Source organism: Serinus canaria, chromosome 1 (assembly GCF_022539315.1).
Source record: "Serinus canaria isolate serCan28SL12 chromosome 1, serCan2020, whole genome shotgun sequence".
Classification (NCBI taxonomy): domain Eukaryota; kingdom Metazoa; phylum Chordata; class Aves; order Passeriformes; family Fringillidae; genus Serinus; species Serinus canaria.
Genome location: NC_066313.1, coordinates 53,691,875 through 53,706,142, shown reverse-complemented (window position 1 = coordinate 53,706,142; position 14,268 = coordinate 53,691,875). Strand labels below are relative to the sequence as shown.

General features: G+C 43.7%; 1 protein-coding gene across 3 annotated transcripts in view; it reads right to left on the bottom strand.

Moving 5' to 3' along the window:
• Positions 1-2,013: 2,013 nt before the first annotated feature.
• LCP1 (lymphocyte cytosolic protein 1) overlaps positions 2,014-14,268 on the bottom strand; it is a 50,461-nt gene continuing 38,206 nt past the window's right edge. For all 3 annotated transcript variants that reach the window (XM_018908661.3, XM_009102948.4, XM_018908662.3), the window contains exons 8-16: positions 12,563-12,705; positions 10,423-10,518; positions 9,714-9,909; positions 9,466-9,544; positions 9,150-9,264; positions 8,174-8,307; positions 7,063-7,186; positions 4,834-4,958; positions 2,014-3,453 (exon numbers count right to left, since the gene is read on the bottom strand). In XM_018908661.3, the coding sequence (XP_018764206.3) occupies positions 3,321-3,453; positions 4,834-4,958; positions 7,063-7,186; positions 8,174-8,307; positions 9,150-9,264; positions 9,466-9,544; positions 9,714-9,909; positions 10,423-10,518; positions 12,563-12,705 (1,145 nt within the window). In that variant the 3' untranslated portion in view covers positions 2,014-3,320. The remainder of the gene's footprint in view (positions 3,454-4,833; positions 4,959-7,062; positions 7,187-8,173; positions 8,308-9,149; positions 9,265-9,465; positions 9,545-9,713; positions 9,910-10,422; positions 10,519-12,562; positions 12,706-14,268) is intronic.

Below are 14,268 nucleotides of genomic sequence, written 5' to 3'. Positions count from 1 at the left end.
TTAGGCTCATAACAGAATTAAGCTGCTCTTAGAAGGATGAGTGATGTCAGGTTGGGGGTTTGGTTCAGTCCCAGTTCTGGAGGAAACAGAGACAACCTTATCTCTACAAGAGCACAGCAGCCAGCCAAACTGCTTGCTGTCCCCTTTCTAAGGCTAGAACAGATGATTTCTAGCTAGGGTAGATGATTTACAAGAAGGTGTAAAATCCTCATCATACACCTAATTATGCTTTACTACTCTGTGGGGGGACATTTCCTTCTAAGTCCATCTGGTGATCAGCCTGTACCCTGAGGCATGTGGATTGATTGCCCTCATGGATTTTTCTCCTATTTAGTCTAAATGCTGATGCTTTATTTTTATTCGTGGGAGTGTCTAAGCCTTTTTGAAGCATTGAAAATCATGATTAATTGTGCAATGAAAATCAATAATGGAAGTGCTTACAAAGCCAGCTTGATTTGGGAGTGAATCCCAAAGACAGCTGTTTTCTCTAAGAGGGATGGAAAAAGTTTGAGGAAAGCAACAGCAAAAAATTCCGGATCCTGGCTGGTATTTTTAGTAATGTTTGTCATAGGCTTAACCCCATCAGCATCTACTCCCTGCGGGTGCAGGGAGTGCCATCTCGTGGTGGCTGTCCCTGCTGCGGAGTGCGGGATGGAGCCCGGCCATGCTGCTCCCCAAAGCCTGCGGGCACAGCGCTGCCAGCGGGGAGGGATGCGTGCCAGGGTGCTGGGATGCTGAGGAGGAGGAAAAGCAGCCCCTTCCACAAAACATGGTTCAAATAACACCGTACATCACCGGGCCCCTCTCCAGAGCCTGAGGCAGAGGCAGCTTTCAGTCCCCAGAGCCCCTGAAGTCCTACGCCTTGCCCAGTGGGAATGCATGATGTATGGAAGCCTCCTCTCTACCCATCTCAGCAGACTCCTCTAAAAATCCTACCCCTATGCAAAAAGCTGAGTTTCTAGGAGCTGGTGAATGGAAAATGCCTGAAAAACCCTTCTACTGTCTGGGGATGGCAAATGCCTGCATTCATGTGGGGTCAAGGGAAAAGCCATCCTTCTCACCCTGGTTCTGCTGCCGTGTCCAATCTGTCATCTACTTCATCCTTCATGACTGCCCCCGAGGCTGGGGTGACACCATCTCCCTGAAAAAAGGAGCCTGAAGCAGGGCTGTCCTCAGGCAGGATTACCCAGTCCTTTCAGATCTGTACCATTTATCCAGCAAAAAATGGCCCCTTCATTTTGCAAATGCACACACGTGCCTGCGACTCACGCAAAACACAGTCATCCCACCTGAGAGAAGCTCTGCAGTCAGAGTTTCCTCTCTCTGGTTTACCTCTGAAGGACTCCCAAGTCAATCACAAAGGGGGAGGAGCTGCCTTTTCAGTGCCACCCCTCTTCTCTGGCAACAGCAGGTGCTACACCTGAAAAGAGGAGGAGAGCTAATGTAGGGGCCATGGTCTCATAACTCCCCCTTCCTGGGCAATAAGCTGGGGTGACGTCTCCATAGTATAGCACTTTGGATGTTCTCCTCCTCTGGAAGCACTGGGAGATACTGGGACCAGACAGAATGGGTTTTAGGATGCTGTCATCCCATGCTGTTTTCTCATCCTATATTAAATTCTTAAGAGGAAAAGGGCAGTCAGATCTGATCAGGATCAGGATCTGGCCATTCCTGCAGAAACAAAGCAGTGTATTTGCATTGCAGAATGCTTAAAGAAGCAGAATTTATGGGTACCTGGGCAAAAGAAGCATTTGTTGGGCAGTGCACAAAATGGGGAAATCATATTGGAAGTCCAACCAGAACAATGTCCCATCTTTGGCAGTGTCTCAGAGTGGCATTTTCACAAATGGCCTAGGAAATTATTCTTTCCATTCGCTGCAATCTGTGGTTTCAATAACAATGCACAAGCCACATTCTCAGTGAGCCCACAGATAATTTTTACCTCTGTCCCCATTTCGGCTCCATGACACACACCGACTAGCACATCCACTACTAAAAGCAAGGACTACACAGTTGGCTTCATAGAACATTTTATTTGGAGAGATTTCTCATGTCATAGAATATTGGTTCTTTGTTAAGGCAGTTCTGAAGGGCTGGAGGAAAGGGAGGGGGAGAGGGAGAGTACTGTGTCAACGGGATTGCATTAAGGCAAAATTCCCTCCTTCTGCATTTCACCACAGTAAAATCCACATAAAGGCCAGTAAATGTCTCATGCCAAGGAAGAGATTCAGTGCAAATATATCCCACTGACTATCCATAGACAGGGCTAGGACCTCAACTGAGGCAAATTTACAGTGCCTTGTTAGCTGCAAAGCAAAGCTGATTTAGCTCTGTTGAGGATCCCAGCCTGGGTTCAGGGGAGCATTTTAGTATGTGTTTCTTATGCTAGCACAGGTAGAAATGCTCTCCTGAATCAGAGTCACAGCCCCTTGAGTGCAAGTCTGTGAAGTTAACAGTTGAATTTTTATTGTCCACATAAATATGTCATTCTGCATCCCTTTGTTCCCTTCTCATTGTATTGCTACTGAGTACATTCCCTCAGTTTCTTTAACATGGCTTTCATTTCTATCATGCTTTGCAATCTTTTTAAAGTATACTATGACATAAAAATGAATTATCCCTTAGAGAATATTTGTTGCAAAAGTTCCAGAGTTTGGATGTTCTTGGAGGACCAGGCTGCAGTGTGGTTTTTTTGGTGAGCAGTAATGTGATCTGTGAGTAATGCCATAGATGGCAGAGGCATAACTTGCAGGGAAAAATACAGCTCAGTTTACATACCAGCAGCACATCACAGACACCAAACACTTCTTTCTTTCCACAAGAATTTCCTCAGAGGATCCTACCTCTCCAGAAATAGTTACTACTACTTGCATTGGCTTGAGGAAACCTGTTTTGTTATCCCAGGTGCAAACAGAAGGTAAGTATGGCAGAAATGCTATGAAAAGCATGAGGATATTTTCAGGCAGAAGCAGAGTATAACATTTCATAGTCCTAAAAGATTTGTGTCACTGGATGACCTCCACAGAAAACCCTGGTATCCATTAATGAAAGGATATGCTTAGGCCTCAATGTCAAAAACTTGTTTAGGAACATGAAATGGTTATAGCTAGCAAAGTGGAAAAATAAGGCAAAGAAATCAAGCAACAAAGTATTTCCTGGATACATGTGAATACACAGCTTCTGTACGACCTGGAACCATGTATAACATTCATGCCTTAAAAGCATGAGTACCCTGCATATTTTTTTGATACAGAGAATGGCATCCAGTCTGAAGGTATCTAAAGGGTGAATAACAGGCATCAGTGCAAGTCTTTTGTGCTTTAAACTTTCTTCATTCCTTTTCCCATAAGGCAAGCAAACACTGTCATGACCATTTTGGGTTTTACTTCAACCAGGTCTTCTGGAAGGGCATAGACTCTTGCTCCGATTTTTCTTGCCATAGAGATGGCATATCTGCATTGCAGCGGTGGGAGAAAAAAAGGAAAACATAAAGACAGAAATTAGTGCAGTAGCAATAACTCCCCCCCGTTAAGTGTTTTACATGATCAATTCCAGAGTGGGTTTCACTGATTTACCAAAGTTAGACTTTTCTGTAGGAATGTATGAGACAGGTTCATAAAGAACTACATTTCCAATAAAAGGCAGAGTGCATTCCCTGTTGGTTAGAGCACTGATTACCTGCAGGATGGGAGACTGCAGGTCAGATCCTGGTAGGAAACATTTACTCTTCCATCCCCTAAAAGATTATCCTCAAATCCAGCCATTATGACCTTGCTTCCCCTCAATCTCTGAGACTCAGACTTTGCACATAAACAAACTTGCAAGGATAGAAGCAGAAGGCTGATGTCAGTGGAAATCTATGTTGGTGGAAATCAACATCTGGGGACTTATTTCAATTATACCCAGGAAGGGCAAGTTGACATTCCCATCTCCCTGCTCAAAGCCCCTGGCTGTTCTTCAGTGAATTTGTCTCTTCTATCTATTTTTTTTTTTTTTAAAGCTAGAAAATCCCAGGTTCTTTCCACTTCAGAGCACATACATTTGCAAAATTTTCCCCAAAATACAGAGAAGCATTGGGAATGTGGGGGAACATGGGTGGGAAATGAGGAAAAGAACAGCAGAGGAATGAAGAAATAAAGTACACAGAAAAGCACACACAGGATTGCAAGAAAATAAAGAGAACAGATGGTAGGAAATAGAAGGAAAAAGAACAGTGGGAAAAGTCTTTACAAAAATAATGGCAGTTCTGATTGCTTTACAGTCATCCTTTTCTCCTTTGTAGTTACTGCATAGAAGAGAAATTAAACTGATGATCAGACCAGGAGGTGATCTGTGTAACTCTGAAAGGAGAGGGAGATGCCCCCAGAATTGACTCTGCTAGGAAATTGTTTGCATTCAGGGAAAAAAAAAAAATCAATATCCACATCTAGAGAACCAGTTTTTCAGGCATGAATCTTGTCCTCCCCTTTCTCTCTTAAATATGCCCTTGTCCTACCTGTAGGTGACTAAAGAGCTGTCACTAATCCCTGTTCACTATTTGTTGGCATTGTTCCCTAATATCTGAAAGAATTTTAAATTTAATATGAGAAAATAGGAGCTTGTGAAACCAAGTGCTTTCAATCCTTTCAGGGGATTTGGGAAGCAGGAACTACAACATTACACACTGTATTTCCACTCTTTTTACTACCTAACTCCCAGCCTGCATGCTTCTAACTCGGGTGGTATTTCTCACATGAAGTTGTTCCAGATGAAAATGACAGCAGAATAGTTTTTAAAGACAGAGTTAGGCCAACCTAAGAAGGTAATGCTAAGTGCCACTTGGCAGAAACATACTTAGCATTATTTAGTTTCTCCTCATCATTCAGGTCGTCTGTTTTCAAGAGGTCATACTTGATGGACCCCGGTTGAATGGCATCAATGAGATCCAGGACTGGCATGCTGGTGCTGATTTTGCTATCCTGCATAGACAAAAAATGAAATTAAATGCAAGAACAGGATGACAGAACTCCCACAAAGCCAGAGTCTAGACTCAAGAGCAATGGACAGTTCAGTCAAATACCATTTAGATCTTCACAAAGGGCTACTTAGAATATTTTTTTATCTAAGACAGACTAAAAACTCTTTCAAGGATTTTTTTTTCTTTTTACCCAAGGGAGAAAACATCATGGAATTGTTTAGGTTGGAAAATATTTTTATGATCAAGTCTACCCTTAATCTAGCACTTCCCAGTCCACCACTAAATCATGTCCCTAAGCACTACATCTACACATTTTTTAAATCCTCCAGTAATGCTGACTCACTTTGCTAGACAGCCTGTTTGAGGGCTTGACAACCCTTTGAGGGAAGAAACTTCCCCTAATATCCAATCTAAACTATCCCTGGCCATTTGCAAACTCAAGAGCAGTTCCTCTTGTCCTGTCATTTGTTACCTGGGAGAAGAGACTGGCCCCCACCTGGCTCCTTTCAGGCAGCTGTAGAGAGTGATAAGGTTTCCCCTGAGCCTCCTTTCCTTGAGGCTAAACACCCCCAGCCCCCTCATCTGCTCCTCACAGGATTTATGTTCCAGAGCCTTTCTCAGCTTTGTTGCCTTTAGACAAACTCCAGCACCTCAGCGTCTTTCTTGTAGTGAGGGGCCCAGAACTGGACACAGGATTCAAGGTGTGGCTGAGTACAGGGGGGCAATCCCTGCCCTGCTCCTGCTGGCCACACTACTGCTACAGGCCAGGATGCCATTGGCCTCTTGGCTACTTGGGCACACGCTGGCTCATGCTCAGCCACTGCTGACCAGCGCTGCCAGGTCCTTTCTTGCTGGACAGCTTTCCAGCCACTCTTCCCCAAGTCTGTAGTACTGCCTGGGGCTGTTGTGATTCAAGTGAAGGATGCCAGCAGCACTTGGCCTCATGGAACCTCATGCGACTGGCCTTGGTCCATCAATCCACCCTGTCCAGATCCCTCTGCAGAGCCTTCCTGCCTTTCAGCAGACCAACATTCCCACCCAGCTTGGTGCCCTCTGCAAACTGACTGAGGATGCACTTGATCTGCTTGTCCAGACCATCAATAAAGATGTTAAATGGCCCCAACACTGAGCCCAAAACTGGGGGCACCACTGGTGACAGGCTGCCAGCTGGATGGAACTCTGTTCACCACCACTCTCTGGGCCTGGCCATCCAGTTTTTCCCCAGCAAACAGTGCAACTGCCCAAGCTATGTGCAGCCTGTTTCTCCAGGAGAATGTTGTGGTAAACACTGTCAAAGGCTGCACTAAAATCCAGGTAGATGACATCCACAGCCTTTCCCTCATCCAAGAAGCAGGCCACCTTGTCGTAGAATACAATGTCATTAAAGCAAAATATGGGGTGCAGGGCTAGTGCATTTTCTTCCTGTGGGGAGATGACACTGATAGACATCTGCTGATGGGAGGGGTGAGAGGGACCAGCTGTGTGATTCCTGAACTCATTACATGAAGTTTGATGGATCTGTGCTTGCCAGATGCAAACTGCTGATTTATATCCATGTGAGTGTTCCCTAGCTTGGGAAGTATCTAACCACACTTAGATAATATGTGGTTAGTGGAATTGGAATTGCTCTAGAAATGGTCCATCTCTGTGTTTGTGTGGTACCTTGCAAAATAGGGCAAGGTACCCCTGGATGGTACTACCAGGTTATAAATGTACTGCTATTGTTCATTTTAATACTGCCATTTGTAATTGCTGTTGATTCATAACCAACAGCACAGCAGTTCTTTCTTAACTCCAGTCATCATTCCCGTCTCTGTCCTTTGATTTCCCAAGGCAAAATGGAATTCAAGGTGTTTCCTGTAGTGGTCATATCATATTTCTATTACTTTTTCACAATAAAGTCCCTTAAATAAAACCTGTGTATTTGAACAAGCTTTTAAAAGGGAATGAAAAATAATCAAGCTATGTAGTGAGGTATATCAAAATATAGAGTGTGTGTATATGTGCATAGACTCATCTGTGTATCATACACACATCTGTATACCATACACACAAGCACTCTGAATAGGAGATTCCTGAGCAGGGATTTCTGAAAAAACCTGTACCTTAAAACTGGAGATGGTTGAATCCTTCCCAGCTGCAGTGAGTGTTTCATTGACCCAGCTGACAATGATTTCATCATTGACCTTCTCTCCACCACCAATGTCTTCAAGGATATTCAGGGTGTACCTTAAGAGAGAAGCCAGAATATTTGCTCAAAGTCTGCTGTAACCCCAGAACTGTCCTGTATGTGCACAGCATGTCTGGGATTATCCCAATGATCTGATATTCCTCTGCTTCACATACACTCACAGTATGTATGATTTATATTATAACACAATTATTAATCTAAGGAGTTTCATTCATCCCCAATTCCTTAATCACTGTTCTGGGAATGTTAAAAATTTTGGTCACTTAAAACCCCTGGAATTCCTCTCAATGTATCTCATTGTAAATTACTCATTCTCATAGTGCTTAAAAAATAATCATTGATTTTAGAGATAGAAGGGAATCCTTCTGCTCACCCCAGACTGACTTTCTGCATAAAAACAAGCCTGGAGTATTTTGCTTCTATATCAGCATACACCTTGGAAAGATATCCCAAACTGATGATAAGTAATCACCTCATCCCTATTTTAACTACCTTACTGATAAACCTCTACCTCTCTCTATAGTCTGAATTCAGTATGTATTCAGTTCCTAACTATTGGGGCTCTTTACTTTCAGTTACAGCACTCTTAAACACAGCAGCATGCACACACAGAGAATTACATTAAAATGGGGAGAGGTACTGAGTTATGCCCATTCAGGAAGCAGCTTACAAAACTTCTGCATCAATTCCTTGTTTCTGGGACACTGTCCCTGTTCCCTGATACGAAGACCTTTTAACTTCATTTCCTCTCCTCTATGCAATAAACATTTCTTGTTGCAATGCAGATGGTGACAATAACAATCTTCTGCATGAGCTGACTGTAATGGCCTTGCCCACAAGATGTGCTCTGCTCACATCCTTAAGGAGGAGTGAGCAGAAGGTCACTGTGCTCTGGCAATGAAGTGCAAACGGAGGAGTGAGAAGGCTGCAGCCTGTGGAGCCTCCTCAGTGAGGGCATCGGGAAACTACTGCAATGCAAACTGAGCCCTCCAAAATGCTCTGAGGCTCGTGGCTGCCCGACCTACCTTCTCATCAGCTGCCAGATTAAGGCCAGCGTCAGCGTACGGTTTCCTTCGTTCAGATCTTGCCCGGCAATGCCGACAAGGGAAAATTTGGCTTGATTCTTTCCCAGTTCCACTGCATAGTTGCAGTTTTCAAGCTGACAATGGCAAGGTCAAAAATATAGGGGGAAAAAAAGAGAAAGAAGACAAGACACTATTACTTTAAATTCTTTGGATACCTCAGCCCAGATCCTCCTGGGCAAACAGGAACATTGGGGCTCTGTGATAAAACAGCTGATTGACTACCAGCAGGCTGATCCATCCCAAAAATACCATTCTGAACATTTAACATAGAAGAAAATTCTATACTTCATTATTAGGGCCTGAAAAGCAGATTATCCTGGAAAATAAAAGTGTATGGCTCATGGGTAGTAGCTCCAGCATCATGGCATTGCAGAGAGAGAAAGGATTAGTGTCCCAGCCAATATTTTAGATTGGTTGATCACTCTGGTCTAACTGGATGCAATTACTCATCCAGATAGCTGGGAGAAAGCTTTGCATTTAGCAGCAACTGTGTGATCGGTTCTTGATGCATCTGATCAAGAATGCTTATCATCACTGTCTTCATTTGATGTGGAGGCCAGTGATCCAGACAGCTGCAATTAAGCTGGTGCCATGCATCTCATGGTCCAGATGCATTACAATCAGTGCCTAAAGCAGTAGCAAAAGGGATCTGCAAATACAGTTTCTAAATACTGATACAAAAGTTGTCAAGTCTTTTTACTTAACAAATATTTTTCACCTGTCAATAGAGCGAGTGAGTCCAATGTATATTTCTTTTTCAGAATTAAAAATTATCCACTGACTAAGCACAAAAATCATTTAAGGTTCTGTCCTTGGGACTGGAGAGCAACATCAATACCCACATTGTTTTTTGATACGACTTAGGCATTCACTGAGGATAAGGCATCACTGCTGGAGCTACTCTAACTTTTTGTACCTTCTTCATGTTGCCACCCAGTTTAGGATATGGTGGTTTGTTCACCCGGTTCCAGTCTACTGGCACTTTGATCTTTTCATAGAGTTGGAAGATAACCAAGGCATCTGACAGGTCACTGAAAACAACAAAAAAGATACATCACTGTCCAAAGAGCAGAGGAAAGAAACGCAATTCAACTATTAGCAGAGGTAAACTTTGTTTCCTGGGAAACACAAAGCAGCATATATTCTTATAGGGCCCAGAAGTTTTTATGTTCTTGCATAAAAACTTGCTGGCTGTATTTATCATCTGAATGAAGTGTAATACCTCATCTTACCTGTACAAGTGATTTACACGTGGATTAACGCCGAGGGAGTTCATCCAGTTCCTAAATGTCCTCTCTTCCCTTGTCTCACCTAAAACAACAGACACATCAATCAAAGGCCTGCAGAACACCACACTTCAGTAAGGGAAGTGTTCTGGGAGGAAACCCTAACTGAATTTACAGCGCACTGAACCACGAACAGAAAGAAAAACACATGGGAAATATCACGGTGCACCGTGAGATATTTGCATTTTCCTGACCTTCAATGGAGCCCCAGTCGATGTCCTGGTTCTCTGGCTTATGCAGGGCAGGGTATTTGTTGAACAAGTTGGCGATGAAGGCCAGGTTGAGCTTGGGGTTGCCGCGGACGACGTCGGTGGCGGTGACGAACTGGCGGCAGCCGAGGCGCTCCGCCTGCTGCAGCATGCACTCGGCTCGCTGCACATCGTCCTTCTCCTGCCCGGCACAAACGGGACATCAGCACCACCTGCTCCAGCTCTGCACCCGCCCCACCTGGCTCTCCTTGTGGGCTGCTAGCTGCTAAAGCAGCTCCTTGATGGACTTACAGCTACTCCTGTTCCCACTTTCACTAATGGCAAGTCTGCGTTTTCAAATGTGATTCAACCACGTCACCATATTGCTTTTACAGCCATATTCTATATAAATGTGATGGTTTGATGAAATTCACAGACAAATGTATTTAAATACACTTGTTACATGCTGGTAGTTTATCAATGTGATTAAATGGTTGCTGAAGTTTCAGAGTTACTATCTAACAAAAATCCAAATATATTTCTTAATTTTTCTTCTTTAATTCTTTGGAAGCTTTGATTTCTGATTTACAAGACTGTGTTGTAATGCAAGAAAGAATTTGCTGGTTCTGACATCCCAGTGCAGCCCTGTGTTGGCCAGGAATGCAAGTAATGGACAGAAAATATCGGCATTTACTCCAAACTTATCTCATCTTACCCTTAATCCTGACATGTCAATAGTAATAGCTGGAATGCCTTCTTCATCTCCCTTGGGGGCAACTTGGTCCAGCAAATGGTAATAAGCTCTTGAGTCCTGTGACAGACAAAGAAATTAAAGGGAAGAAAAATTACATCTAAAGCTCAGCCCTTTGCTTGCCAGTGCTCCCCTGAACAATGTGCCTGCATGCTTCATTTTTATTACATCGATCATTGGGCTACATAATTAAATTAATTAAGCTGGAAGCACTTAGCAATTCGTACTTTATGCTGTGTTTGCCAGATCTATTTCTCCCCTTCTCCAGCACAATATATATGTGCTGGAGAATGCCCAACACACGAGACAGAAATGCTGTGTGTGGAACTTACAGAAAGGGCAGCAACAATAAAAAAGATATCAGAATTTACTTAATCTGAAGGTAAAATTAGAGGTAAGAAAACGCATACCTTTATAATGCTGTAGAAGTCAGACTGCTGAGCATTTAATAAAAGAAAATGCAGAAGGAGAAAGCAGATGTTTAAAGTGGATTTCAAAGCAAGGCTGTAACAGTTGTGGAAGAGAAAGCAAAATTTTCAAGGACAAAAGTTAACACTGACAACAATATCAGCATTTTTCAGGCAAAAGGGCGGGAACAAGGCAAGGGTTTATCATGTTGTGTCTTTAATCTTGTGTGAAATACAACACTGTTTTCATATGTAGAAAATATTAACTCACTTCAAAAAGAGCTCAAAGAACTGAAAATAAAGCTACATTTTAATGTTTAGGCACTTGACTAACTAACCCAACTGATGCTCTTCAAAATATTGAGCAGACTACCTGAATTATTTTAAATATTTTACATCTGTATTACTATGTACCGTATCTAGGAAGTGGTTATTTACAACAGAAGTGAGGTGGGTAGACTGACTTAGTTAGAGAATGTCTGTAAACACTGAAATCTTGTAAAAGTGTGCCTTCTTTTCACACTGTAAACACCAGAATTGTGATTTAGCTTTCAGTTGTACATAGAATTTGGTCAACTGAACCTTAGTCTTTTTGGCCGGCACACAGAAAGATGGGAAAGACTCCATTCCCTGCCCTTTTCCTGGACATTCTCCAGTCACCTCCACCCAGCCAACCTGGGTTACAATAAAAAATCTGTTACAATAAAAATCGTATTATCAAATGTGACTCTCCACCCCTCCTGTTGCCTTCCCTGGTGTTTTTGGGGTTTTTTTTCTGTATTTCAATTAAATGCTTGTTCTTATGCTTCAGTCCCTAGTGAAGCCTATGACCAGGTACCTCAGGAGCTGGATTTTTCCCATGCTATTCTGGGAGCAGGCAAGCCAGGTGAGGTTGGTGTGCTGGCCAGCCCCTGGCTCTCTTGTAAGCCAGCTCCCCTATACAGCCTCTACAGATTTGGGATGCTGTCTGGGCCTCACACTGGGTTTTAGTGTCTGAAATTCATCAGTGGGCACCACTGAGGTTCAGTTACATCTGCCTGTGAGCAACAAAGGTCCTACAGAGAGAGCTCTGCTGAAATCTGCCCCCACAAGCCCAAGAGGTCCTGAGTATATGAAATAATGCTGCCCAGACTACAGACCCACCCTTGCAAGTGTCTCCCTGTCTATCTGTAGTCCCAGTGAATCATTTCAATAGTCCCAGTGAATTAAAACTCACAGAAAGCTGCATTCAGGGCTACAGCAAATGTTGGGACAGAGGAGCACATAGCCTAGCTGAAGGAAAGATCAAGTGGGGGAACTGGAAATGTTCAATAATCTTTCTCTCCATGTTTGAGTAAGGTCCAGACTTTTCCAAACAAAAGTCAGGTCAAGAGTAATTTAGGGAGATTTGAAAAGGAGGTGAGCAATAGAGGCAGGGAACTGACAATACAGTGTCCAATGCCCTGTCCAGAGCCAGCAGCAATTCCTTTCCCAGCCATCTGGTATGCAGGAGCTGGCAGTGATAACTGAGAGGTCAGGAGGAATACTACTGAGTGCAAAGGTAAACCCCAGTGAAAGCATTTTATGTACCCAGCTCCACGTGCTTGACAGAGCAGCCTCAGCTGCCTGGAGGGTTTGAGTGCACAGTCCCTGTGTGGAGAGCAGGAATTTGGGTGTAGGGCTGCTGTTTTGCTTTTGTTGGTCAGTGTTTCTCATACCTTGATGTCTGAGCTGAAGTTGTTGACTTTGTTGCATCCTGCATTTTCCAGGTGATAGTTTGCCCATCTCAACAGGAGATCCTCTGGAGACAATTTCATCAGATCCTCCAGGCTCTCTCCTTCTCTCAGAAGAGCAATCAAGGCTAAGCAGGAAAAAAAATAAAAATAATGATGTGAATACTTGTTGAGGAAAACGTATAACTGTTTTCTCGCTTTCATATTTTCCTACCCTTGTTTCGAAATGTGAGTCACCAAAATGTTGCCAAAATTCAAGCTGTGTTAGCATGACAGAGGATGTAAACAGAAAAAGGGTCTCACCAATAAAATGAGGTTGCAATTTTTGTCTCTAGAAGTGGATCATATTCAAGTGGAAAACTGTGGGAACTCAGCACATCACTCCTGATGTCCAGAGCTACCGAGAGAACCCCTGGGGGGCTTGGGGGCCTTAGAATGTTGCCAAAAGCACTTGGTGGCTTGATTTTGATCATCTAGGGATGTGCCACCTATGTATGAGGAGATGGAACCTGTGGGAATTACTCGGGTGTGAATGGTGAAGGGAAAATGTAGTTATAGGGTAAATTACAGATTTTGGGGTTTGGTACAGGGGGGTTGTGGAGACAAGATGGAGGAAACAAGGCAGGTCACAAGACTCTTCTTTCTTCTTCTTGTCGTCCATCTTCTGCTGTGGTGTTGGCACTTGGGGATTGGTCTGGGACGAGAGTGTATCCGGTGATGAGGGTGATAGGTATTGGGGATAAAAAGTAAATATGATATACGTAGTTTTTGTTATAAAAGATGTGCCTGCCTTGGGGAAGGTCAGAGTGCCTTTGGCTGCCGTGCTGGTCAGATCCCAGTCAGGCAGAGAAGGGACTTTGTAGATAAGATATAATAAACAACTCTGAAGACCGAAAAACCCTGGAGTCCAGACTCATCTTTTGAGATACAGCCTGCCAGAACCATCCTAAGCGTGTGTGGGAGCAGAGACGAACAGCCAAACTCCATAGAAAACAATTTCAATGTGGTCTAAGAACTGCCCATGAGTATAAAGGTCTGGTCAACCCTCCCTGCAATGAGCAGGGATGTCTTCAACTAAATCAGTTTGCTCAGAGCCCCATTTGACATGACTTTGAATGTTTTCAGGAATGGGGCATCCACCACCTCTCTGGGCAGCCTCTGCCAGTGTTTCACCACCTTCATTGCAGAAAATTCCTTCCTCATATCCAGTCTTAATCTGCCCTCTTTTGTTTAAAACCATTACCCCTTTTGCTGTTGCAACAGGCCCGGCTGAAAATTTTGTCGTCATCTTTCTCATAAGCCCCTTCAGGTGCTGAAGGCTGCAAAAACCTTCTTCCAGGTTCTCCCTGGAACCTTCTCTTCTACGGGCTGAACAATCTCAGCTCTCCCAGCCCACCTTCATAGGAGTGTCCCAGCACCCTGAGCCTTTCTGTGGCCTTCCTCTGGACCCACTCCAACAGGTCCAAGTCTTTCCTGTGCTGAGAAGTGCAGAGCTGGACACAGTGATGCTGAGCACAGGGGCAAGCTTGGAATGAAAATATGAACATGGGCTTTTTGCAGCTTAGATGAAAGAAATCTCAGTGACCTTCACACTGAAATTGAATTCACGCAGGCATTCTGGAATACTTGCACATGACCTCAAGGGCTTGTGGGCCAGTAGGGCTAATTCATCTGTCAATTGAGGAGATACC